This window comes from Colossoma macropomum, unplaced genomic scaffold (genome assembly GCF_904425465.1).
Source record: "Colossoma macropomum unplaced genomic scaffold, Colossoma_macropomum, whole genome shotgun sequence".
NCBI lineage: Eukaryota > Metazoa > Chordata > Actinopteri > Characiformes > Serrasalmidae > Colossoma > Colossoma macropomum.
Window position 1 is genome coordinate 25,984,924 of NW_023494786.1, and position 26,281 is coordinate 26,011,204.

The following is a 26,281-nucleotide window of genomic DNA, read 5'->3' on the forward strand; positions in this document are numbered from 1 at the left end:
ACAAAAAAGAAAAAAAGAAAAGAAATGGTGGAATATACTTTAAATAAAAATTCAAGTATAAGCTTATGGAATGTCTAAAAAAATGTAACAAATAGTACTACCAAAAATGTAAACTCTAGAAATTAGAAACTTGCCATCGACAATAGTTAAACTATCACTGATGCAGATCTAAATGTGTTTGTTTTGGTTTTTTTTTTTGTCTTTTTTTTTGTTTTGTTGTTTTCAGAAATAATTCAGGCGAATGTTAAAACAGGTGAAATGAAATTTCTATTTACGTGTCACAGAAACAACATTCACAAATTTTCAGACCACCGGAATCACGAGCTACAAATGTGTGTATTTACAGTATAAAAATGTACAGAGTTGTCAGTTTGCCAAGGCTGGTCATTCATGGGGGGAGCACTGGTCTGCTTTTGGAGAATTCAAAAATTAATAATTAAAAAAAAAATCTTAATCTTAATCATCTTAATGGAGGGCACGGCTCGTTAAGTTAAAAAAAAGATATAACACTGATAAATAACCACTCATTTCTGATTGTAGATTTTTTGCTCGCAAAATGAAAAAACGATCACAACTGGATGACACGAATTAGGAAAAATAGACGGAATTTTCTTTACAACAAGACATTGGACAGAAATTGACCAGCAGGAATTTTTTGTTCAGTCCAGGCAGCTTTTGCATTGCCTACAGGCCTCACAGAGCCTCCTAGTCTTACTCTCAGCTCTCTCGACTTCACATCTAAACTCTTAAAGAAAGGCTTCACTTTGTTTTCTTTAATTACCTCAGATTTCCGGGGGTTTAGAGGTGGTCAGTGTTTCCCTCGCCAGCTTCCATGTCTTTCACATCAAATTCTTATTTTTACATTTCTTTTTTTCTCTCTAAGGTTGGTCAATATTTCCCTCGCCAATTCGCCAAGTCTTTAAGGTTTTTTTTTGGGGTGTTTTTTTTTGTTGTTGTTGTTTTTTTTTACCTCAGATGTTCTCCAGGCCTGTTAGTGTTGGTGAATATTTCCTTCTCCAGTCTCCAAAGTCACATCAGAATGTACTTTCTTTCTTTCATATTTTGTTCTGTTCTCTCGTTCTTTTTCAACCTCAGAGCTTCTCCAGGCTTTTGGGGTTGGTCAGTATCTCCCTGGCCAGCCTCCACGTCTGCTTGGCCGCGTTCTCCAGCGCCGAGTGCGGCTTGCCTTGGAAAAGGTCCAGGTTGGGCAGGAAGTAGTGCGGGCAGCGGCGGCACTGCAGGCACGAGATGAGCTGCAGGAGGATGCCGTTGAGCCGGTCGCCCAGGCAGTTCTCGTCCCAGTCGCTCTCGCGCGGGTGCTTCTCGCACTCGTACGACAGCAGCGTCTTCATGTGGTAGTTGTTGAGCGGCTGGCCGGGCAGCTCCAGGTGCCGGTCGCGCAGCGTCTTCAGCACCGACAGGCACTTCTTCCTGCAGCCGCCCAGCAGCAGCCTGTTCTCGGCCTCGGCGAACTGCAGCACCCAGGCGTCGCTCTCCGCCGAGCTCTGCTTGCCGTTCAGCGAGTAGCACTCCTTGGAGAGCAGGTTGAAGCCCTCGGCCTTGACCTCGGCAACGCGGTTGGGGCCCGGCCACGGGATGTGCGGCAGCGGCCAGTGCGCCGCGCTGCGCGGCCAGATGCCCGTGCACTTGAAGGCGGGCGTGATCTGGACGACGTAGCGGTCTCTGATCCTCAGCTTGACCTCGCTGGTATCCGCCACCATCTTGACCACGTCCCTGTAGCTGCACTTGTCCACGGCCTGCGCCACGAGCGTCTGGAAGCGCGAGCGGATCTTGCGCGCCGACAGGTAGCCCGAAGCCGTGATGAACTCGACCCACAGGGACATGCTGCGCTTCCTGCCGTCGCTCAGCTTCAGCACGGCGCAGCCGGGCAGCGAGCCGTCGTCCACGAAGTTGAAGACGCCCATCTGGTTGAGGTAGAGCACCACCTCGAACTCGGTGGGCGAGACCACCTCGAGGCCCTCATACCGGTTGTCCAGCTCGTTGAGGGAGCTGATGAAGCGCGGCTCCTGCACCTCCACCTCCTTCAGCACGTCCGACACTACCTTGCACACGTCCCGGATGGTCTTGGCCACGGCCGCCTTGCGCGCCTGGCACTTCTCCGTGTAGTACTTGTTCAGGTGGTACGCGAGCTTGGCCTGCGCCGCCAACATGTTGGGGCACAGCTCCGGGTTGTACACCGGAGGGGGCTCGCAGTACGCCGACGGATCCAACGCGGCCGCGGGCACGGGAGCCAACTTTGGAGAAGAAAAAAGAGCAAAAAACGGCGAGAAAAAAAGGCAAAGCGGGTTATTTGTGCGTCGTGCGCATCCGTGCGTCCTCCCCGTTAAGCACAAGCATCAAATTCGAGAGGGAAGAGAAGGAGGGAAAAAAGAAAAATTCAAAAATAAAAGTCCACCAGTTAGTTTCCAGAGCGAAAGTGGAAGTGACCTCCGAGCCCGAGTTCGCCTCAAGTTTTGCTGTTGTTGTTTATTTTTTTCCTTCTTCTTCTTCTTCTTCTTCTTCTTCTCGTTATTCTGCTTTTTGGGGCTCGTGCTCCGTTACGTGTGTGTGAATGTGTGTGTGTGGAGGTGTGTGTGTGTGTGTGAGAGAGTGTGTGAGTGCCGTACTCCTCCTCCTCCTCCTCCTCGCCGTCGTGGTGTGTTTTGAGATCTGCGGGACACACACGCCGGAGTGAAGTGATGGAGGGGGCGGGGCTTGCGCCCGAGCGCGGCCAATCACGGCCTGCCGCGTCACCGTCGCGTCCAGTTTTTCCTCCGAGACGATTTAAGAGATTTTTAGAGCAGAAGGAGGAGAGCAGAGAGGACACAGCTCACACCTTCACACCACTGTAGCTGTTTTGTTGTTTGAATGTAATTTTATTGATTTTTTATTTTGGTTTTGGTTTTATTGGTTTATTTTAAAGCACACAGAGAAGAGCAGAAAGGACACAGCTTCAGATCAGACTGCACCAGGTTTACTGTAGCTTAGTCATTTTGTGTTTTAATTGGTTGATTTATTATTATATTTTTATTTTGTTTGTACTTTATTACTCCTTTATTTTTTAATTATTATTATTATTATTATTATTATTATTATTATGTATTTAGTTCATTATTTAGTCTAACATATTTTGTAACTTTTTTATTTTTTCTCCATTTTTTCTTTTGTTTACATGTTCAATCACTTCCATCCGCTGCAGCTTATTATTTTATTTTATTTTTTTAATTAAACGTCTTAAATGCACGATTTTTCATTTCATTTCAATTCATTTTTTCATTCATTTTTCACTCCCCCATCACACCATTGTTATTGTTTTTAATTTATTTTTTGTACATTTTCTTCAGGCCGTTCATCTTCACCGCACTGTTGTTGTTTACCTGTACTTGGCTTCTCGTCCTGCTCGCGCTAATTTAATATCGTTGGTTTTTTTTTATTGTCATTTATTATAGCCGCGATGTTAAGACTGTAAAACACGACGATGCGCATTATATTAATATTATGAAATGGTAATATGCGATAACACTAGAATGTAACGTTATTATACTAATTATATTATTTGCTAATTTGCATCGTTTGAAGATGCAGAGCATTTAAACGTGGCACTTACTGTTTATGTTCTTATAAGACGCAATATTAATACCTCCCATAAACCTGTAAATATCACGTGTTATTAATGAAAGCAGCTTCAGTTTAATGACTACAGTAAATATTTGAAATAAAACAGCTGAAAGCAGGTTGGTGTGCAGATGTGTTTCCTCCTCGGGAAAAAAGTGACAGAGCATTTTCGTTTTGTTTTTCGTCTATAGCACGTGTTTCTTAATTTAGTCATTAAAATAAGATTAAGATTTTTTTTTTAAGTGAATCGAGCGCGCGCTTAAGTCGCCGGTGCGCTGTTTAGCCGATGTTTAGCCGATATGTCGCTATTTAATATCCAGTCTTTATCATTCTGTTTTCTGAAAACTCTCCGGTGTCAGCGAGGCCTGAATATGAGCTATTTCAGTAAGAAAATCTCTGTGAAATGATCTGAAGATCTCTGGCTTTGTGCGGTTAGACACGTATTCTCGCTCAATGTGTATTTGTATGTGAGCTCATCTCTCCAGCCATGTTCTTGTAATGGATGAGGATCATCTTCTCCAGCCAGATTTAAAGCATTGGTTATCATTTCTGCCTGATTCTTTACCCATCTTTGATTCTAACCTTTTGACCATTGGTTCAAATGTGCCCTACTGCTATACTTCATTCCTACAAGAAATGAATTTGTTTCAATTTAATTTGAAAATTCTTGAGGCTTGTAATTTCCATCAACCTTAAATTCTGAACTAAATTGTTTGATTTAAATTTTTGTCTTTCAAAAAAAAAAAAGTACACTGGTAGGCCTCTGATTTTCATTCCTACCAGATTCCTACCAGAACTGTCCTGATTCATTTTAATTTTCACTAAATATTTTGTCTTTTTTTGGCAACCAGGTCAATATGTAGGCCTCTAATTTCCATCATAGGTCATTCTTAAGTTCATCTTTTGATTTAGATTTTGACTGAAGAGTGTCTCCTTTTGACTACTAGGTCTATACGTAGGCCTGTATTTTCCACCGTGCCTCAGTCCTGCATGAAACACATTTATTTGATTGCGGGTTCACAAAATAGTGGCTCTCTTTTTGACTAGTGTGTCTCTTAGCAGGCCTGTAATTTCCATCACTCTTATAAAATCAATTGTTTGATTTTAACTTTGGCTAAATATTGTCTCCCTTTTTCCCGTGAAGTCTATAAGTCCTATAAGGCCCCTTCATTTCCATCTTGCATCAATCCTACCAGAAATCAATTTGTTTGATTTTAGTTCTCACAAAATCTACAATGTTTTGTTCAATAACTTCACCCGTACTCTTTCCCCATCCTTAATAACCTTCACTTGATCCTTCTCTGACTCTGGCTGCATTTTTTATGCATGCTTGTCCATCTAAGACACAAAGATGCCTTGCAAGCAGTAATAAGGCATCTAAAAAGAGCAAATCGCATGCATTTAGCAGCCAAAGCACCTCGTGGCTCTATGGAAAGATCCTCTGCGCCCATTCTGAGCCGAGCCCTGCCTGAACACAGGAGAAGCTTTCACACACACCACACAGAGAGAGTACATGAGATTTTCACCAGTGCATTCAACTATAGGCTACCAGTCTATAGGCTACCAGACTGTACAACCAGCTCCTAGCAGAAATGTATGAAGTATAAAGCTGTAGTAAAATAAATAGTGTTCTTTAATGATAGTTGATATGAACTGCTTTCAGGCTCATAGTTAGGCAAAGGTCTTTGCCTGCTGTTATAATTAAAAATTCTTGTTTATTCCAGCTTTCTTTTAACCTTATAAATCTTAGGGATCTGTATGTGGGTCAGCATACATAACTGCATATCATTGCTGCCTAAAAAAGCAAAAAACAAAAATATATCTCCAAAATTGAAACGCCAACTTAATGAAAGTCAGTGGACCAAGATTTTATTTTATATCACTTCGGACCATTTCTATTGGTCAGTTCATCTGGACTTGTTCATACAATGTAAAGGGCTACTGCTGTGCTCAAGTAATGTAGAAAAATAAAAGTTAGTTATATGCATATTAGTTTTGGAGTAGTTACTGAATAATGTATAGTAGTTACTGAATAATGTCTTAAAATGGCTGAATTTTAAGTTTAGGGTTTTAAGATTAAACTTTTATGAATGTATAATATTTAACCACAGAAATATTACTTAGTCTAGTCCCAAAGCCAAAATTTGGTAGTTATTATTATTTTATAACAGCTTTATTGCACGTAATAGCCCTTTTTAAAGATATTTATTTTTGGACAAATTCAGAGATAATTGCTGCACAGTGACTTATTGTGAGCCAGTTCATTTCCTTCATTCTTTGTCTGTCCATGAATTTGTCTGAAGCAACATGCTTTCCATTCTTCACATTCAGTTTTGAAGCAGATTGAGTGGCACGCTTACCAGGTCTGTGCTAAAGCCGGAGTGTATCTTTGAAAAAGAGCACATTCGTTCGTCACTGCACAGAGATTAGGCTTCATGGAGGGTCGGCTCGCATTGAAGTGTGCTTGGTGCGGTCTGTTTCCAAAGCGGATGTTTTGTTTTCCAGCCTAATAATATCTCTGGACTGGGATTATGTATTAGAATACTGTTGTTTTCCCAGACAATGTGAAAGCGATATTTATTAAGGACAAATCACAATTGAAAGAGGAGAAAAGTGCTTCATAGTGCTCCATATTGCCTGTGATGTAGCTACAGTGTTATAATGTACAACAGTACAATCTCTGCAGTTCTGCAGGAGGCCGTAGGGCCAGCTGAAAGGTTCTCCAGTGAAAGCAAGAAAATCCCTCTGTCTCTGCTAGTGACACTATCTCGCTCTCACTTTCTTTGCTCTGTAGCTCACTCCAGCTCTCTCTGACACGCAAAAGCTCCTGCTCACTCTCTATATCTCACAGCAGGTACGTCTTCTTATTGGATGCAGACGGGAGAGCTCTTTGCTGGTTCTTATTCTAAAATTCTTCCAGCCGCTTTTGTTCTCCTGATTCAGTTCCCAGCAGTTGCCAGCGTGTTCCCTCCGTATTCCCCAGCACCCGGCTCCATTTCGCCAGGATTAGCCCCTTCTAATCTGCAGCATGTGCTGGGGGTTACTGCCCGCTTAGCCAGCTTTGGCATCAGCCTCAGGTTTAACATATAATTTACAAAAAAAAACAAAACTAAAAGAAAAACACATTCAACCTGGTAATTTAATGTCAAGAACACTTGATATTATACAGAGACCATACATATTTTATTTAGTATACAATCTCAGGACAGCCTATATATATATATATATATATATATATATATATATATATATATATATATATATATAGGCTGTCCTGAGATTGTATATATATATATATAACTATATATATATATATATATGCAAACATGTGTGTATATATATGTATATATACATATATACACATATATATGTGTATATATATATATATATATATATATATATATATATATATATATATATATATATATATATATGTATATATAATCACAAGGTCAACTGTTTCAAAACTGTCGACAACTAAACATTTTTTTGTTTGTTTTTAATGTGTCCACCATTTTCCTTTACTACAGCTTCCATTTTTTTCAAGTGATTCACTTCCAATTTTTCAAATAAATCCACAGGGCTATTTTTTCCACACTTGCAAAAAGTTTAGTCTGGTTGGTTACATTTTTTGGTTCTCATGAACCAAACACATGCAGTGATGTCATGGTCTGCACACTGCACCGTGGTCAGTGTTTGAATTGCGAATATTTGTCTTTTTTGTCTATTTCCTTTTGTCAGTAGGAGCTTCTTTAACAGCTACACATCCACTCAAACTCATAGCGCTGAGTTGTCTTCTCACAGTGGAAGGATGGACAGAAACACCTGTGGATTTTTTCATATCTGAATCAAGAGGGGAGCTTGATTTTCTCCTCTCTCTCAAAGATGAAAGCTTACTGTTTATCTGTCAGTGGATTATCTTATATCTCCTCAGAAATATCTCCAGATAAATGAATAATTTGTACTTGGTCTCTGTTTTCACTCTGTACTGTAAATACATAACTTATTATTTTTATTATTATTACTAACTAATTTATAGTATTTACTAAATAATAAGTAGTTAAGCTCTGTAATTGAATAATAAGCCTACAGTTTAAGGTTTTAAATCCCAGCATGATTTTAGTAGAAATAATAATGGGTGAACTAAGCAACTTCATAAAAAATCTACTTTCAGACTTTTTGTTTGAAGTGTTTGTTTTAATACTACACATTGGTGGAAATAAAATAGCACATGATTAATCTGAATTGGAACTGGCAGAAAAATATGACTAATCACCAGTTTAGCTACTTGAGATTACTTAGTACATAAACAAATATCATAATATTTTTTGTTTTGTTGTTTTCGTTTGTCTTGTCAATGTAAAAGGCAACAGGCATTTTCAAATTATATCAAAAAAAGTTTTTGCTCCGACAACAGCTATATATATATATATATATATATATATTTATATATGTATATCCCCACACATCATGTTCACAAGCATGTTTCGTCAGAACCATCCATTAAAACTTTCTTAAGGTAACTAAAAGTGGTTCTTGTACAGCATCACCCCAAACAACACCCAATTGTCACTTATATTTTGAAATGTGTACATTTCAATATAATCCGTTTCAAATGGAATTTGAATAGATGCCCATCAAACCCCTCAGATCCTCAGTGCTCTATAACTCATGTGTATGGGCTTTCAGGCCTGACCTAGGGGCACTTCAGCTTTCCCTTGACCTCTCATACCCTTTTTGTGTCTTAATAACATCACTTCCTATGTGCCTCTGTCACTGTAGTGCTCACCCCTCTCATCTCGCAGTCGTCCGTAGGGCGATGCCTTCGGTATGGACGCTATTTCTGACCTGCTGAATGGGCCCTGTGATGGCATAAATCAATACAATGGGCCTGGTTTCCGCTCATGTTGCACAAGCATATGACCCAGGAAACATTTAGCTCATTGAAGGCCCCTTTGTTCTGGTCTTTCCTTCCCAGTGATCTCTTTATTTTTTCTTTCCTGCCCTTCTTCTCTTGTTCCGATCATCCCGCTGTCAGAACGTTTTGATCGTCTGGTAATAGCTCTTGTCAAGCAACTGAAATTGGCATGTGACACCACAGTTAACTATCCCACAAAAACCTTGTAAATGGGGTTCAAATAAACTGGGATTTTATTAGGGGAGTTAATAGCTAGTCGTGAATCCCCTTTTTGTTGACAGTCAAGAATTTCTTTCATTTCAATTTGTGATCAGTTGGCTTCTCTCAAAGTGAATCACAACGACATAATGGCCATCCTACTTATCACTGTTATGATATATATGATGAATATCATAACACAGTGATAAGTAGGATGGTCAAATTATCTCATATCTAATCATGAATAGATATTTTTGCATATGTTTATTGAACCTTTTCTTTGATTTTCCTTTCATTTCATTACAGAGAATTGACCAAATTAAAGCAGATACAGAATAGTAAATAACAGTTTTCAAAAGGGGTATTTAGGCCACAATATTGTCATATTTTTATAGAAGTAAACATATTATTAGCCAAGATATCTAGAATTAGTTTAAGAATAATGCTTGTAATCATGTTATATCAACTTTTTCTATTAAGAACATAGCCTTTGTGTCCATCCCAGACATATTAATTAAAAACTTCCTTCATTCATTTCCCTGCAGAGTAATTTCAAATAGCTTTAGATGCTGACGTTAATAGGGTCGTGCGAAGCTTTAGCGGAATTAAAACATATCTGGAGCTTTACCACCATCGTCTTCCCTTAATTGAAGTTAATAGTCTTTTTTTCCATGTCCACGTTAATAATCCTATTGTTCAGTGACGAAAAGAGGTCATCTCAGTCTGCGCTCCATCATCACTCGGGGACAGTTCTTTGTGCTCGTCCCGTCATCGTTTCTGCGACGGCCCTTTGTGCTTGGAAAGAACAGCAAAAAATGGAACCGAGCCAAAAGGCGTCGCTAGGTCAGAGCACAGATTATCAAGTGGATTTAATGGAGTGGCAGAGTTGAATATAAATCAGATTAAAGGCCCCGGCCGTTTAAGACAAGAGACATTACGGTGGAGCCCGGCTCTGGAAGAGATTGCATTATACGAGACAGACGTTTATTATGACATATCCCTTTCAACTTCCTCAGCCTGGATATGAGAATTGTCATTGAGTTTTTGTCTGAGGCGAATTTGGTTATTCCAGGCAATATGGTCGCACCGCAGGACTCCCAGTTAATTTTCTATCGCCTCCTGCCCGTCAGCCCCCTACCTTCTACGCCTTGGATCCTGTCCCTCCATTTGTTTTAGTTTCCATGCTGTATTAGTGACCTCCTCCCATGGGTGTTTGGCAGCCAGGGACAAAACAGCCTGAGGCGCACTTCAAGCTCAGACCATGTAGGGAACAGCTAGCCTGGCTAAAGCCATATGTGCTTAAACCACGTCTTTTAAGCTTAACTCTGTGCACAAATTAACTGCTCTTTAACCAGCTAGAAAGAGTGAGAGGAGAAGACTGTAAAGGAGAAAGGAATCTCAAATCACAGGAATCACTGCCTTTCTCCACTTCAGTATGCAATATGTCTGCTTCTCTGACAAATGTCATCCGAGCATTTGCATAGATTTAATAACAGTGTCATTCGGGTGAGAAAAAGTGATTTAAATACTCTCTCCAATCAATGTTTTTCATTCCTGTAAAGTTCAAACTCTTAGTGTATTAATAGTCATGCGGGGTAACCCTCGAGTAAACACCGAGAACTCTTCAGCTTCAATAAGACCACCTTTAGTGCGTATCCAGCAGTGGAGATCCCGGCACCTCGTGATTAATCTTAATGTCTGAGAGACGGCTGTGTCTAGAGGTTGAGTCCGTAATCATTTGCCCACTGACCCGATGATACGCAAGCGAAGCGTCTTCGCAACAGCCCCGGTGTGGACAATGCCTAGATGCATTTCAAATTAATTACACCACCCCGTTCTGAAGAGCGCAGGCACCGAACAGCCGGTTATGGAGTGGGGGGAAAAAAAAACAAAGGAAGAGAAGGAAAAAAAAAAAGGCAGCGTTCTTCCCCAGGTTGGGGGTTCGGGTAATGAAATGCTGGCCATTGAAGCCCATGATGAAATTAGGCCATGTAACCCAAATACAAGATGAAGGCTTCATAATTGCAAGTCCTCGAGATCTGAGGTGCCGGGTGCCAACTGTCGGAGCAGGGCTAATGATGACAAATGTCTCTCTATGCAGATTGCGAGAGGGGAGGGGCGAGAGGGAGAGAGAGAGAGGGAGAGAGTGAGAGGCGGTGGCAATGGAGGGAGGGAGAGGGAGCCAGTGAGCTGCAGAGTGTGGAGGACTGAGAGTCAGCCAGGCTAGAAAAAGAGAAAATGTACAAGCTTTGGAGAACAAAAAAGTGAAAGAGTAGCAAGTTATCTTCCTCATCTAGATCTTTTTGCAGTATGGTTACATGTTTTAACACTTACAGATATGAATGAGTAGTTAAATAAGTGGGAAAGATTAAACAAAACACAGCTATTACATTTTTAAACATGCCAGTTGCCTTCCTAGAAAGGTACACCTTCAACATCTTTCAAAGCAACATATCGCTTATATCTCTCAGCTTTCAACACAAAAGTATCTGCACTGCTTATAACATTGGAAAGCATCTCGCTCCTGCATAAATGCTCTGCCTTGCATATTTTGCCTTAACCATTTTGGCTTAGATGTCCATAAATCAGTCTGCGTTTATAGCGACCACGGAGGTTCGCTAATAAAAGAGCAAGAACCTTTAGTGTTGCTGCAAGGCCCAGCTTTCCCCAATTTGTTGCTTGAATGGCTTTTTGAAAGGGCTCCGGGTCACTACAAAGGGAGCCCCCTTTTTTGTTTGCCCTCGTCCCATCTGTGTCATCTGGTGGTCCTGTGTGAGAGGGGCGGGATTGGGGCTGGGGGGGTGGTCTTGGGCGGGGGGTCTCCCCGGTGACTGGGGCCAGTTGTTTTATGGACTCTGCAGAGTGGCGCAGGCAGTTCATAAGTTGCCGGTTCCTTTGTTTCGGACGATGGGGAGGACACGTGGGAGGCGATGTGGCCATATTGACGTATATCATTACCATTAGTAACACGCACCAGTCCCCAGGACCTTTCCGCCTGCTTCCTCCACAGTGAGGCTTCACTGGAGACTTTGTGGTGACCAAACAGGACATCTATGAGAAGACTGTATGGGGATATAGACATAGGCACTCCAGTTGTTCACAATCAGAATCTCGTTTTAGTACAAGTTGTACAAGGAATTTTTTTTTTTTTTGTGCACTATATACAGATGCATAAATAGAAGAAGTAAATATATATAATAGAATATACTAATTCAACCACAAAATATAATGTGCAGTGCAAAAATAAGTAAGTAAAATCGCTTAAATATTATGTAGGTGACAATGCAGTGGTGCATGTCACGTCTAGTGAATGTGCAGTATGCCTGAGTGTATAAACAAAGTGGCAGTGCAATATGCAATATTATGGACATATAAACAAAGTGGCAGTGCAATATGCAGTATGCATAGATGTAAAAACAAAATGGTAGTGCATAGTAATGAGTAGAGAGGAAGTTATGCACAGTTATAAAGTAACATGTTCCAAAAAAGTGTTTGGACGCCATGTCACCATTGGTAGTTGAATAAAGTTCTTTAGGTTACTTTATAAAATGTTTAAAAAATGATATTTGTTTTAGGGAAAAACATTTTTAGCACATCATCTAACTGATGATGGAGTCTTTGTGTGAAAAAAGCTTGGAGAATAATTCCAACCGGACTGTACTAAGAAAACTGCAAAGCACAGAAACGTCAAAGCCTGAGGCTGTTTTTCTTACAATGGTGTTAGCAATCATAGGACCATGAACTCTGTAAAGAATGATAATGTGAACACTTTTCCAAAAAGAAAATTACAGGCTCAGAATTATCTTGTTTCCTCACATAATATTTCTAAAGTATGGCACAAATGTACAAATACTTTTTGGGGCCTTTGTGTGGACAATTGCCTACAATACAAATTGTATGCACAGTTTATGTTATTACCAAGGAGAAAACCTCATTATGCATTATGAGAAGCTGTCATGGTAACAGCTATATCCACACCAGAGCAGCACAAAAGGAGCTGACTTTTTGCTATAAAAGTACATAACGTCACAATCCAGCCTGTATTCTCCATGCCCAATCTATTCATGAATATTCACTGGAAATAGCACTGTCTAGCTGTGTTATGGTAGGCGATTACAGCTGCCATGAACGAAGCCTGATATTTATTCCTCCTGATTGCCTTTGAGTGATGTGGAGAGACAGCTTCAGAGCCACTGCTCTGTTTCCTATAAACCGGCAACATGCCGGCCTAGTGGCCAGCCGCTTATATTACACGCTCATTAACACCATATGAGCGCCTTTGTGAAACTGACATGCAACCTCAATGAAGGTTAAAATGATTGATACTTTTAGTGTGGCTTTACGTGACGCTGATTTTTGGAGGTTGTAAAATCACATGGTTAGAATAAATTGGTTTCATTAATGCATTTCAGGGCACATGTGCTATATTGGCAAATGTCATAAGATGAAGTCCACTTTAAAATAATTTAAATTGCAAATGGCACGTTCATCACTTAGATAGGTCGTCACTTTCACAGCTTGTACAACAAAGGATTTGTAAATACTCCTAATCTAGGAAATAAAATGCATCCTTTAAATGTTATTACGTATACAGTATGGGTACACATAGTGAGTGAGAACCTGATATATTTTCCTTCATAATCTCAATAAATGACAAAAAAATGGAGCAATAAAATATAACGTAATCTATACGTTATAATAACATAAGATTTACGTATAGTAGCCTGAGACAGATGATGTGAGTGATTCATATCATAACTTAAGGTCACTTATCTTTCATTGAATGGAAACAACATTACAGAGAAACACTTAATGCTCACTGTATACAGTAGTGTGCGAAAGTCACTACAAGAGACCACGCTTCATTTATTTCATTTCAAAACGACGATTATAAGTACAAGTTACAGATGTTCAGGGGATATTTCTGAGGAGATTAGCATAAGGAAGGGGAGAGTCAAAGAAAAAAGTTAAAAAAAAAAACAAATATTACAAATGTTGAAATAATCATTTAAAGATACAGAGAAAGTGGAACTCATAACAACTACCTGGAAGACCTGGTAGACACCAAAACTGTCCCCATCAGATAAACAGCACTTAAAGCTTTTATCTTTGAGAGAGAGGAGAAAATCAGCCTCCACTCTTGATTCAGATCTGAAAATATTCACAGCCATCCTTCCACTGTGAGAAGACAACTCAACACTATGAGTCTGAAAGGATGTGTAGCTGTCAAGAAGCTCTTACTGACAAAAGAAAACAGACAAAAAATAACATTTGCAGACCAATCAAAGAAGCTGCTGGTGTTCTCAAAACAATGGACTGACCACCCCAGAGTCCATTTTTATGCATACGTATTGTCATCCAGCTACTACATGTGCACTCATGTCCTTGTCTCAGAGTTTATGCACCAGAGAAGTAGCCCAAATGTGCTTTGTTATACTGTACCCCTGTATATGTACAATGACAATGAAGTTGAATTGAATTGAATCATGAGAAGCAGAAAATGTAATCAACTTTTAAGACTGACCTTTGGAGATGTGGAAAAATATCCCTGCAGATTTCTTTGAAAACTAATAAGAGTGGAAGCTGAAATGAAGAGTGTACTCACTAAATACTAAAGAGATACATATTTATCTTTTGGAGCACCTGTGTGATTTTCTATTTATTTTTTTTTCTGCTGAAAAATGAATAACTTGTACTTTGTCGCCATTTTGCCTAGAAATTAAAAAGATCAAGAGTGATATCTACTTTTAGACTGTGCCTGTTTTCTATAAAAATAGATTATATTTTGTATTTTTTAGAGAGGCTGAGGAACATCTACATACCACAATGTAGAACTAAGCCATAATCCAAAGAAGGGGGCTTTGCTGTGTTTTGAGTCTTTAAAATTCTTGCCTTTCACATCATCTCTCCACTGGCCTCTTTAATGCAGTGACTGTATGGCATCATCAGCATTCAGCGAGTGTGTGCTTTATGGTAAAACCTGCATGAAGGGATAGAGGAAGCGCTGACACGCTGCTTCCTGCCTGGGGGCTCTGTGCGCTCAGGAACAGCCCTGAGGCTAAAAGAGCCATCCTGATCATCCCCATCTCCCCCTGCAATAAAACATTCAGCAGTGGTAGCCCCACGTCAGGCCAGTGAGTGCTAAGATTAGGGGCCGGTTGAAGTTCATGAGAAAGACATTGCAGGCAGATAACGATAAGATGTTATGCTGCCTTCGTGCTGTTATTGCTCATTTGCAAAGTCATAATTACTAAGTTTTATACTATAGTGTTTTGTAATTGGGGAAAAAAGGGGATTTTCTAGCCAAGCCTTTTTAGTCAATGCATCGCTAATGTTAGCTTCTGGTAGCACATGAAAACAGGAATAGTGTTATAGTGTTAATAGTGTTATTAGTGTTAATAGTGAATAGTGTTAGGAACAGGAGAAGGGTACAATAGGCTTTACTGTGACTTTATTCTACTGAAACCACCATTCAAAAGTTTGAAATAACTGTTTTTAATAAGATAAAACCAGTTTGCTGTTGAAAGGTGTATAAAATTCATTTATTATGATGCAGCTTCAGATGTTAACTAATTTATGGGAAGCTGTAAAAAGAGTACATTTTTTTGTGTTCCAAATGCAATGCATGTGGCAAATGCTTTTGATCGATAATAAGCAGTTATCATTAACCAGTAAGCCTAAAATCAAGGATGTGACCCATGAAAATATCATTTGTAAAGTGCATAGTTCCAGTTCTGAAATCTGATTGGTTAACCCACGACAGGCCATTGTTACACACATTAACAAACGTATGTGGACACCCCTTTTAATTATTTAGTTGTTTCAGCCACATACACTTCTATTTACATTTGGTAGGCAAAAGGAAGTGTTAGGAGTTCCAAGGACTCTTATTGGTATAGTGTAGGATGCTTGCCCAGGCAGGGGACTGAACCCCAGTCTACAGCATACACGTGTTACCCACTACACTACACCAAACCATTGTAACAGGTGTATAAAAAAATCAAGGTCAAAAGGAAGGTCAGTTGCGAGCCAGGCCTTCTCATCCTCAGTGCCTCACCTCACGAATGCTCTTTTGACTAGATATTGAGATATTTGAGATATTTAAAAGCATTATTTGCATGGATCATAGAACGTAGTACTAATATTAATGGGGCCAGGCATCAGCATGTTTATGCAAATAAACTCTTGAAGTATGTGTACAGGTTCATCTACCAAACTGGTTCAAAATCAGAGTTGAAAGCACATTTTGGACTTTTAACTGACCTGGACTTTGGACTAAAATCTCTTTGCTTTGAGTGACCCTATACCTGAGACAGGTATACCTGACACAAATGTTTCAGTGTTGACTGTTTCAGTAGTAACAATTCTTGTTACTCAACAATTTTAAGACTTTTGGACCAGTTTACTTCAAAATAATGGGATCTAACTGCTCACCATGTGGCCATGAGGGACAGTGATGCAGTCTCACTTCCTGCTCTAAAATGCAGGGGTGTGGCTAAAAAAAGCTCCACCTATGGACTAAAACTCCTTTCACAAATGTTAAATTGAGGGGTTAGGGTTTGGGACAGATACCTCCCAATAGAAAGTACCCTATGAATTGTAATTTAGTATATATTTAGCATATTCATGTATGCTTAGCATCACTTAATGTCTTCAGTTTAAATAGATAAGAACATAATCCTTACAATTATCGAATGTCTGAGTACTTAATTGTTTTTTAAAACGGTTTTTAATGCTAGATGGTCTAATTTGGTAGGATGTTCCACAAATACTATGTCTGGATAATATAGGCTGAGCTTACTGTGTTAAAATTCTCTTGATTTTAGTCCTGCGACAGTTCCCTTCCTCCAGCTTTTTGGCAGTGTTTTTGAAAACGATTGGCGCAAAACGGGGCGCTGTGTTGACACCGTCTAACGAAGGCGGATTAGCCGTTTACAGAAGCCCTAATATGACGGGTCAAGGCGAGGAGGCGCTTCCTGCGCAGCTCCAGTGCAGCGTAATGAATGATTGACGGCAGAAGAGGAAGCTGCCAGTCGGCGGCCAAGGCGCAGGCTTGACGGCTGCCGCGGCGCTCCACGGCTCGCCTTGATCACGTTCGGCTGCTCCCCTCTCATCCGCCAGCGCAACTCTGCCGGGAAAAGCTGCTTTTCCCCCTCTTTCTGCTTCTGTGCTTTTTTATTCAGCCTCATTTACACATTTAAGACATTTTGTGTTTGCTTATTTGCAATTCCTTCTCTTTTTTTTCCCTTTTTGCTGTCTGTGAACCCACAGTCACAAGTTTGTCTCCCTCCCTAGTTCCTTCTTTGCTCTCACTCTCCCTCTCTCTCTCTCTCTCTGTCTCTCTCTCTCTCTCTCTCCCCTCCGTTTGCCTAGGGGCGATGAGCTAATTTCAGGTTCCGTAATTGCAGCGTGTTGTACACCTGCCTGCTATTAATTCTCCCCCGTCATTCACTCTCTCTCTTAATGAGATATTATTGTAATTATTGTTATTATGGTGTTTGCCATAATTAACATGATTGATGTTGGTGCTAGGGGAGGGTTTATTTTGGCACTTGCGTGGACAAGAGGATATTTGTTTTCTTGGACATGGCAGAGGTGCATGGACTGCTCCTTCCTCTGGAAATTCAAACGGCCTTGAAGCTCACACGGAGAGCATGTTTTGGGGGGAGTGGGGGTGGGGGGTGGGGCTTATGCCCAGGTCGCTTAGGCCAACCTATTGTGTTTAAGGGAAGAGAAGTTCTCTGACCATTTGATTCCAGTGCTATTGTTTTGCAATGGCTGTTGAAGTGGACACAAAAGGAGAGAAGGCGAGGAGGCCCCAAATCTTTCCTCCTGGCTGCTGGCAATCCAATTAGGAGTTTAATAAGGGTCATATTAAGGGGTCTTCATGCTAGAAGTTTGTGTGTGTGTGTGTGTGTATGTGCGTGTGCGTGTGTGTGTGTGTGTGTGTGAGCATATGTGTATATCACATTTAAGACAAAAAATGTTCCAACACAGCAGGGAATCCAGAGGAAAATGGGGTTAACCTACAATTTCAGCACCAACAGCTTTTCTAAAAAAAAGAAGCTACATGTTTGTCTAAAACTGAATGGGCAAAAATATTTCTTTTTTCTCACTGAGGCTGAGATTAGGGTGAGATATAGAACATTTTTGATACATATAAATACTTACATATGGGACATTGTATATAGGTACAAAGTAAGAAACCCTCAGACTTTTCTAAGCCTTCAGATAAGGCTTTTAGTTCATGTAATCATCATGATTGTTGTATTTAAACTTCCAAGTAATAAGTAAAAAGTCTATTACCACTCAGATTTTGGCTTAATACTTGAAACACACAATAGAAGAAGTTGTTGTTATTATTATTATTACTATTATTATTATTACTATTATTAATGCTACATGTAGGTAATTACACATATACATGTGGGACATATTACATATTGATAATTACATATGTATCATTCATAAGGGATGTGTCATTGTATGTCGGTATATACACACATACATATATGTATATATATATATATATATATATAGAGAGAGAGAGAGAGAGAGAAAGAGAGAGACATTATTACATATAAGTACTTAAATATGGGCATTAGTACATTAAGGTATTTACATATGTATTTTATATATAGATGACACATTGTTACATAATGTTGCTTACATATATAGTACGTATGGGGCATATTGTTTTACATACCTATAATATTATACCTATAATAATACATATATTTCATACTTGTGGGACATGTTATCGTATCTCATATATATATATATATATATATATATATATATATATATATATATATATATATATATATACACACATATACACAAATATACAGAAATATATATGTATATATATATATTTGGGACATTTTTTCATGATATACTTACATACATATCATACATAAAGGACATATTGTTACATAAAAGTGCTTACATATAGAATAAGCATGGGACATATTGTTTTACATACCTATAATATGTATGGGGCAGATGTATGGCCGCTCATCCTGACAAGGTATAACAGCAGACCTGTGTGTGTGTGTATACTTGCAGTTCTCCAGATTTTTCAGGGTCAGTAGTCTGCCATGGAATACAGAAGAGGTAGGGGGCTTCATCTATTGCTTGGAAGTCTAGCTGTGTGTATGTTTGGATGTCTAACTGTGTGTGTGTGTGTGTGTGTGTGCGTGTGCTTGCATGTGTGGAGTCTCCAAACACACACCTCGCTCACCTGCTGTACTGCTGTTGGCTGTTTTAATGGGCAGATGCCCCTCGAGAGCTCATTATGTTCCATAGTCTCGTCTGGAGCTGATCTGGAGTGCGGTTTCTCCTTCACCTCTATTTTTTGTCACACCACCCCCACACACCATACGTACATTTTGCTCAAGCTAGTGCAGTTTTCCTGGCGCAAATGGAATACATATGGTAAGCTATGTGACGCTCAGTATTGTTTTTCTTCCGATTCTTGAGTAGGGAATCATGTGCAGGAATGTGAACTCTTGAGCCCGAGAGCGGATTTTCAAAACACACACGTAAGCGCAGTTCCAGGGCTGCCCTATTTGACGTTGGCACTTCAAAAGAGGGTGAGCTCCTTTGTCTGCGTTCTTCTCAGCCTGACAGCCGTTTAACGCCACACGACCTGCGTCTGGAGTGGCACTGCCGCGGTTTTCCAATCCTGTTAAACGCTCCGACCCCCATTCCCATGCGCTCCGGCCTGTTTGAAGCAACAGAAGCAGACCGACCCTGTCTGACCGCTCTGTGCCACCAGAGAGAGAGCCGCTCTGGCTTTTAACTTCAGCGTGGAGCTCCTTTCACTGGGGCGTCATGCTGAGAGAGGAAAACTAGCAACTGTGACAGCAATAGCAGTGAATACTGAGAGAATGTAGTCACTTTTTATTTTTGTTTGAAATTTTAAAAAATACACCAAAGATGACCACTTGTTTTGGTCAACACTTGGTAGCCCATTGGTTAGATTTAAAGATTATGGGAAAATGAATAGGCAGATCTTCAGACTAGGATGAGATAAAAAGTGGTCAGTGAAATTCAGTCTGTTGACTGATGTCCCTGTTATGAGGTCATTAGTGCCCATGTCAGAATTATATGACGTTAATTCAGTTCTCTTGTTTCTTTTTCCATCTCTCCCTGTCTGTCACTCTCCCCTCTTTCCCCACTTTCCACCTATCTCTATTTACTATCTCTCTCCATTTCTCTATCTATCTATCTCTCTCTCTCTTTCTCTCACACACATTTTTCTCTTTTTAACTTTTCCCCCTTCTCTCTACACGTTTTTCTCTTTACCGCTTTCTCTACCACTCTCTCTTCACTTTCTCTCTTTCTCTGTCTCTGTCTCTATCTCTTTATCTATACTGTCTCTTTCTATACTTCTTTACCTCTCACTTGCTCTATCTCTCTGTTTATCCTCTCTACCTCTCTCTGTCTCTGTCCTTCCTTCCGTTTCTCTCTTTAACCCTCTCACATTTTTTTCTCTTTTTAACTTTCCCCCCTCTCTCTGCCCGTTTCTTTCCTTAGCGCTCTCTCTCTACCACTCTCTCTTTACTTTCTCACTTTCTCTGTCTCTTTATTTTTCTCTCTCTCTCTCTCTCTCTCTCTCTCTTTCTATACTTCTTTACCTCTCTCACTTGCTGTCTGTCTATCCTTTCTCTACCTCTTACTCTCTCACTTTCTTTCTCTTTCTCACACACATCTCCTTTCTTCTGTTTCTCTCTTTAACCCTCTCACATTTTTATCTCTCTCTCCCTGTCTCGTTCTACTGCTCTTTCCTTACTCCCTTTCTCTTTCTCTCTCTCTCTACCACTCTGTCCTTACTCTCTGTCTCTCTTTCTCTTTCTCTTTCTCTCCCTCTCTCTCTGTCTCTCTCTCTCCCTCTCTCTCACATACACATCTCTCTCTTTACTTCTCTTTTTCTCCTACTCTCTTCACTGTCTCTGTTTTTCGCATCTCTCCCTCTTTCTCTCTCTCTCTCTCTCTCTCTTACACTCTCTCTCTCTCTCTCTCTCTCTCTAAATCAATGGAACGCCCCGCCGTATTCAGGCTCGTTCAAAGGGATCAGAGAAGAAAAGGCTGAGCATAATGCCTAATAGGTGCTTTAGTAATTCCTGAGTTTTCATAGCTTAATCTGTTCTGAAAGGCACAGCAGAGTGCAGAGAAGCCTGCAAATGGCCTCAGTGTTAATGTGATGTGACTTCTGTACAATAAGGGCGGTCAGGCTCCAGAAGGCCACTCAGCAGCGCTACCTTTTCTCCGGCGTTATCCTGGCCCTTGAAACCTGCGGCCTAAACGGTGCGTAAAGCAGCGTGCATAAGCCGCTCCAGCATTCTCTACCCATAATGCCCTCTTTAAGACTATTATTTCTTGGAGCTAAGGCCAGGAGAGTAGATTCGAGGAGCTGAGCTCAGGTCCCCTTTTTGTTGCGAGTCGGCAATTGGCCCAGCACAATTGCGAGAGCCGTTGTGTATTAAACACACTCATAGCATGCCTCATTTCTCCTGTTTGGCCTTTGTAAGAGTGTCCGTTTGCCATTTTGGGGCGCTGTTAGCAGAAACCCAAACACAATGCACACTTACCCAGGATGTTGCATATGAATGGACTCTGAGCGCAGTGGATTCCATGAGAACACATTATTTTGTAACATAAAGAGGCTTTGGATTGCTAAAGAGTGATGCATTGAAACCGACAATTATTGTTTTGACCACTTACTTAGAGCACTTAGAGCAAATTCTTCTAAGAGTGATTGCAAGATATTTGAGAGGTAAAAAAAAACTCATGCTGCAAGCAAAAATATCTTTAATCATTGTAATAATATGCATGTTTTCAGGTTCTGTGCAAAGTTCATAGACCACACTTCATTTATTTGATTTCTACAAACAAAACAACCATTAAGAAAATAGATATAAAAGAAAAAAAATTGCAAATCAAGCAAAGAAGCAGCTGGTGGTTAAACTCTTAACAGATTATCAGTAACACATCAACAACATATCAGTGAAGTAGCAGTAGTGAAGCATCTGAATATACTGAAGTAAATATCTTGTAGATGTTCTGTTGATACATTACTTAGATGTATTGTTAATATGTTACTTCCCATACGCAAAACCTAACCTTACCCAACCTTACCCACAACCTAACCCTAACCCTGGCCCTAATCTTAACCCTGACCTTAACCGCAACCCATAACCTAACCATCATATGTTTTTGACGTTATTTAGAGACCGTTGAGTGTTTGTTTCGTCTAAAAGGACCACTCAAAGTAAAGTGTCCCCAACTTCTAAGACCAAACTTTGGAGATGTGGAAAAATATCCCTGCAGATTTCTTTGAAAAACTGCAAGTCAGGAAGCTGTAAGAAAGATAAAGGGAGGACACACTAAATACTGAAAAAAATGTTTAGTTTTTGAGGCTTCTGTGTAACTTTATGTTAAATATGTCTTCTGTTTTTCTTCTGATGCTGAAACATTATTATACTTTGTGGCCAAAATGCAAAAAATGAAAGGGTGGTCTCTGACTTTTGCACGGTAATGTCTACTACAAAGATGCATAAAATAACCCCTCCACCCCCACCCACTTTACTCTCATAGACTGCACCCAGATGTCTTGCTTTGATCATTGACTACTTATTTTCCTCAAAAGACAGTAAATGAGGGACCCCTGAAAGACCTTTCAGACTCTCACATTGTTTTTTGTCGATACTGTATTGAAATTGCTGCACCATTATATTTATCACAGTTTCTCTTCTTTCAGGAGGCATATTTTTGGCTATTAATGCATTTTCTAAGAGCTTGCTCATTCGTCATTGTTGTTCTGAAATCACAAACCGGCACATTCCCCGAGACGTACGCATCTCGCATACCGGCGTCCAGTTTTAAAGATCCTCTGCATTTCACAGCCTAGCGGACTGCAAAATAAAGATTTTCTCCCCAGAACTAGCCCTCTCCCCTCTGACGGTCGCTCATTAATCAAGATCTGATTTCAGCACAATAGCTCAATCAATGAGAAAACGCCTATGATCCAGCTTTAGGGAGCGTTTACTCACATGAGCAATAAATCACTTTATGAACTTGCCGTCCTTGGTGCACTTTATGAGTGCTCCTATTTCAGCCATTTCCCTTTTCACATGGGAGAGAGAGTGCGAGCTATAGAGTGAGTGAGAGAGAGAGGGGGAGAGAGAGAGAGAGAGAGAGAGAGAGAGAGAGAGAGGTTGTTACCAGAGAATCCCTCTTGGCTGTGTATGGGAACAGCCTTGCAGGCTTTTTTGTGGAGGAGACAGCATGTCTTAGTCCTTTACTTGATATACACATTCTCTTATCAGGCAAGACAAAAGAGGGGAGCAACTTCTATTTTCATTTTCTAAAAAAAGTAAAATCTCTCTCTCTTTTTTTTTCCTTATCCCCCTGCCTCGGTGCTTTAGGAGCTAGTGTGGCTAGGTCGTTGACCCTGGAGAAAACAGCTTGCATTAATATGCTGTAATCCAGTGTAATTAGTCAAATAGCCGCACGCCAAGCAGCTTGTCACAGTCTGTCAGCTTTGGCAGGCCTGCAAGATGGCCTGCAGTCCCTATGGCCTGCAGGGACACACACAAACACATACGCACACACACCTTCCAGTCATCCATCTTTTCCTCCTTCTGGTCTTCAGGAGAGATCATTCAGTTACCTTCGTATTCCATTCTGAACCAAATCACTTGCTTGACTAAAAGCTGACTGGGAAATCTGTTTTATCATATGTTAAAATATTATGCACAGTGTAATGTTGTCATCTGGTGTTTTACGAGGTATTAGGGTGGATTCACATTTACATTTATGCATTGGACAGACACTCTTATCCAGAGTTACTCACAATTGAATTATTAAGATTAAGTAACCCTTATTAGTCCCACAATGGGGAAATTTCACCTCCGCATTTAACCCATCCGTGCAGTGAAACACTACATACACACTAGTGAAGACACACTAGGGGGCAGTGACCACACTTGCCCAGAGCGGTGGGCAGCCCAGGGAGCAGTTGGGGGTTAGGTGCCTTGCTCAATGGCACCTCAGTCACGTACTGTTGGCCAGGCCCCCATTATGTGACAAAGGCAGGTGAATGTAATGTTAGAAGTCTTGCTCAAGGACTCTAATTGGTGTAGTGAGGTGTAAAACTTGAAATATTTGTTCGAACCCAACATGAACCCAACACTACTCACATCGAGTTTGGTTGGCGGTGGTCAGATTCAGACATCATTTTCCAAATATGTGTTGAGTTTCTGGGGTCTGGATTCTTGCAGTCAACCTCCCAATTTTAACAGATTGTACCATGTTTTTCCCTTTAATTTCTCCCTACTTCTCAGAGATAAAGGTATGAAACTGTCACGGTGGGCAGCCCAGGGAGCAGTTGAGGTGGTACCCTCAAGGGTACATCTCAGCACCTTTAGTCAGGGAACATAACTGTATCATAATCCATAAATATTTCCTAAGTTGTATTGACTCCACACACCCCGTCTCGTCTCCAGGCTTTTTATTTTATTGTTCTGTTTTAAAACATTAGATTATGAAAAGACTTTTCACCTGGAAAAAAAGGAATTTAAGGTACCTAGTTGGACCTTAAAACCACTCTTGTACCTTTGTGGGTACATTTACATTGTTTTTACCTTGGTGAACCTTGATGTACCTGCACAAAACCTTTATTTCTAACAATGTATTCTTTATTTTAAAATTTGTGAATTTAGCCTCAAGATCCATGACATTCACTCTTGTGAGAAAATGGATGTGTGGGAAATAAAGCAGCACATTTGGGAAAGTCTATCTATACTAATTAATCTTTCATATGTCATTTGAAAGCAAGTCTTGATAAATTTGCACTTTTTTGTTAAAAAAGTGGAATTTAAACTTAATTTTATACTAAATCATTTAGTATATCATAATTTTTTAAAAGTATTTTTTAATTGTATTCACTGGTGATTAAATGATGGCTGTTATTGTCACTAAGCAGTAACCAATACTACACACTTAAACATGGCTCTTCAAAGGTTCTTTAGGGAAGGCAATGGTTCTATATAGAACCATGAACACTCAAAGAACCATTTGCGTGCTTAAAGCATTCTTTGCATCGTTAAATCATTCTTCAGATTGATGCAAAATGTGTTGTGTTTGGTTATATAAGAACACCAAAAAGGGTTCTTTTGTTGTTACAAGCTTGACATCATAACAATAGCAGAACCCATTTTTTGCTAAATAGAACTGTTTTCAAAAAGGCTCTATATAGAACCATATACAACACATTCTCCATCAAAAAGAACCATTTTACCATGCGAAGATAATAGAACAATTGTCTTTAATAAAGAATGCTCGAAGTTTTTAAGTGTATGTCCTTTATTTGGCATGTTGGGTGACGTGGGCTGGTTCGAGTCAGATTTGGACAGAATTTTGTTTCAGACTCAAAACTCTATGGTGTGGTTGAGGTCAGGTTTGGATAAAGTCTTGTCCGGCTCGGTTGGGTTCGGACTCAAAACTCGATGATGTGATTCGGGTCGAAGTTCTCTGGCTGTATTCAGCTGCGGTCCAAAATTTCAAGCTCGAATAAGCTCTAGCGTAGTGTTCTTTTAACCCAGCATCTACCATGTAAGAGGATGGATTACCAACTACACTATTCCAATAATTCAGCTATTTAGAAAAGCATATCATTCGCTGTGAACAACAACCATTTCCCATTAAAAATGGCTTTTAATTTAAAGTCCAGATGAATCAGATACATCACAGTGTCTGGGGGTCTCTGTGCCAGCTAAAGTGTTTTCTCCTGATCACAAATGGGTGTGGTGGAAATAGGATGTTAAACATGACGTTAATACATAGTAAACTAACATGTCACTCTTTATTTTTTACAGAATGTTCGTTTTCCCTTTTGTTTCTTCACAAATAATACACTAAGTTGCATCAACTGAAATTGGAGCTCATGAAGGCCCAGAGGAGCAGCACAACAGTCAGCATGGCCACAGTAACGCTGTAGGCCTAATATAAACTGGGAGTGTTTAGCTGAAAGCCTTCTGAAATGCCACTCTCCTGCTCTTGCGGCTCTGTGCCAGGCTGACCCCTGCCTGTCCTGATCCCCCTCATGGTGGGATGCGATATGCAAAACGCATGGGGCCCGAAATAAGCGCAGTCAAAATAATTATGTCAGTAAGCCCTCTCTCCTCCCACTTCCATAAGCTTGCGGCAGGAGTAAGATGTCCGTTGACGAGCGGCGCCCAGCGGCTCCGCCCACGCGCCCTGGAAGACGTCTCGCTGCGGTGCGGGATTAGCCCGGGTAAAAAGATTTAAACTATATAATTACAAGGGGATCAAGTGCAAATTATCTACTGCACTCAACAGCCAGATTACCATCCTCAGCTTCGTTCTAGTCCCCTCGCACAAGCCCCTGAGGGTAAAAGCATCCGCTTTTCCCCCAACACACACACACAGAGCCTTACTATTAGCATGCTGTGGTGCTACAAGCACTAACGTCTGAATAAAAACCCGCAACATTTCACTCAGGCCTGTTGCGCTCTGGGCGAA

The 26,281-nt window shown here is 40.3% G+C and overlaps 2 protein-coding genes across 2 annotated transcripts in view; one reads left to right on the top strand and one right to left on the bottom strand.

Moving 5' to 3' along the window:
- The window catches only part of LOC118804418 (neurobeachin-like), a 235,488-nt gene that overhangs the window by 92,631 nt on the left and 116,576 nt on the right, over positions 1–26,281 (top strand). The gene's annotated exons all lie outside the window — the stretch shown is intronic.
- Positions 926–2,659, bottom strand: mab21l1 (mab-21-like 1). Its single transcript, XM_036564941.1, has one exon. The coding sequence runs from the start codon at positions 2,169–2,171 to the stop codon at positions 1,092–1,094; it is 1,080 nt and encodes a 359-aa protein (XP_036420834.1). The 5' UTR covers positions 2,172–2,659; the 3' UTR covers positions 926–1,091.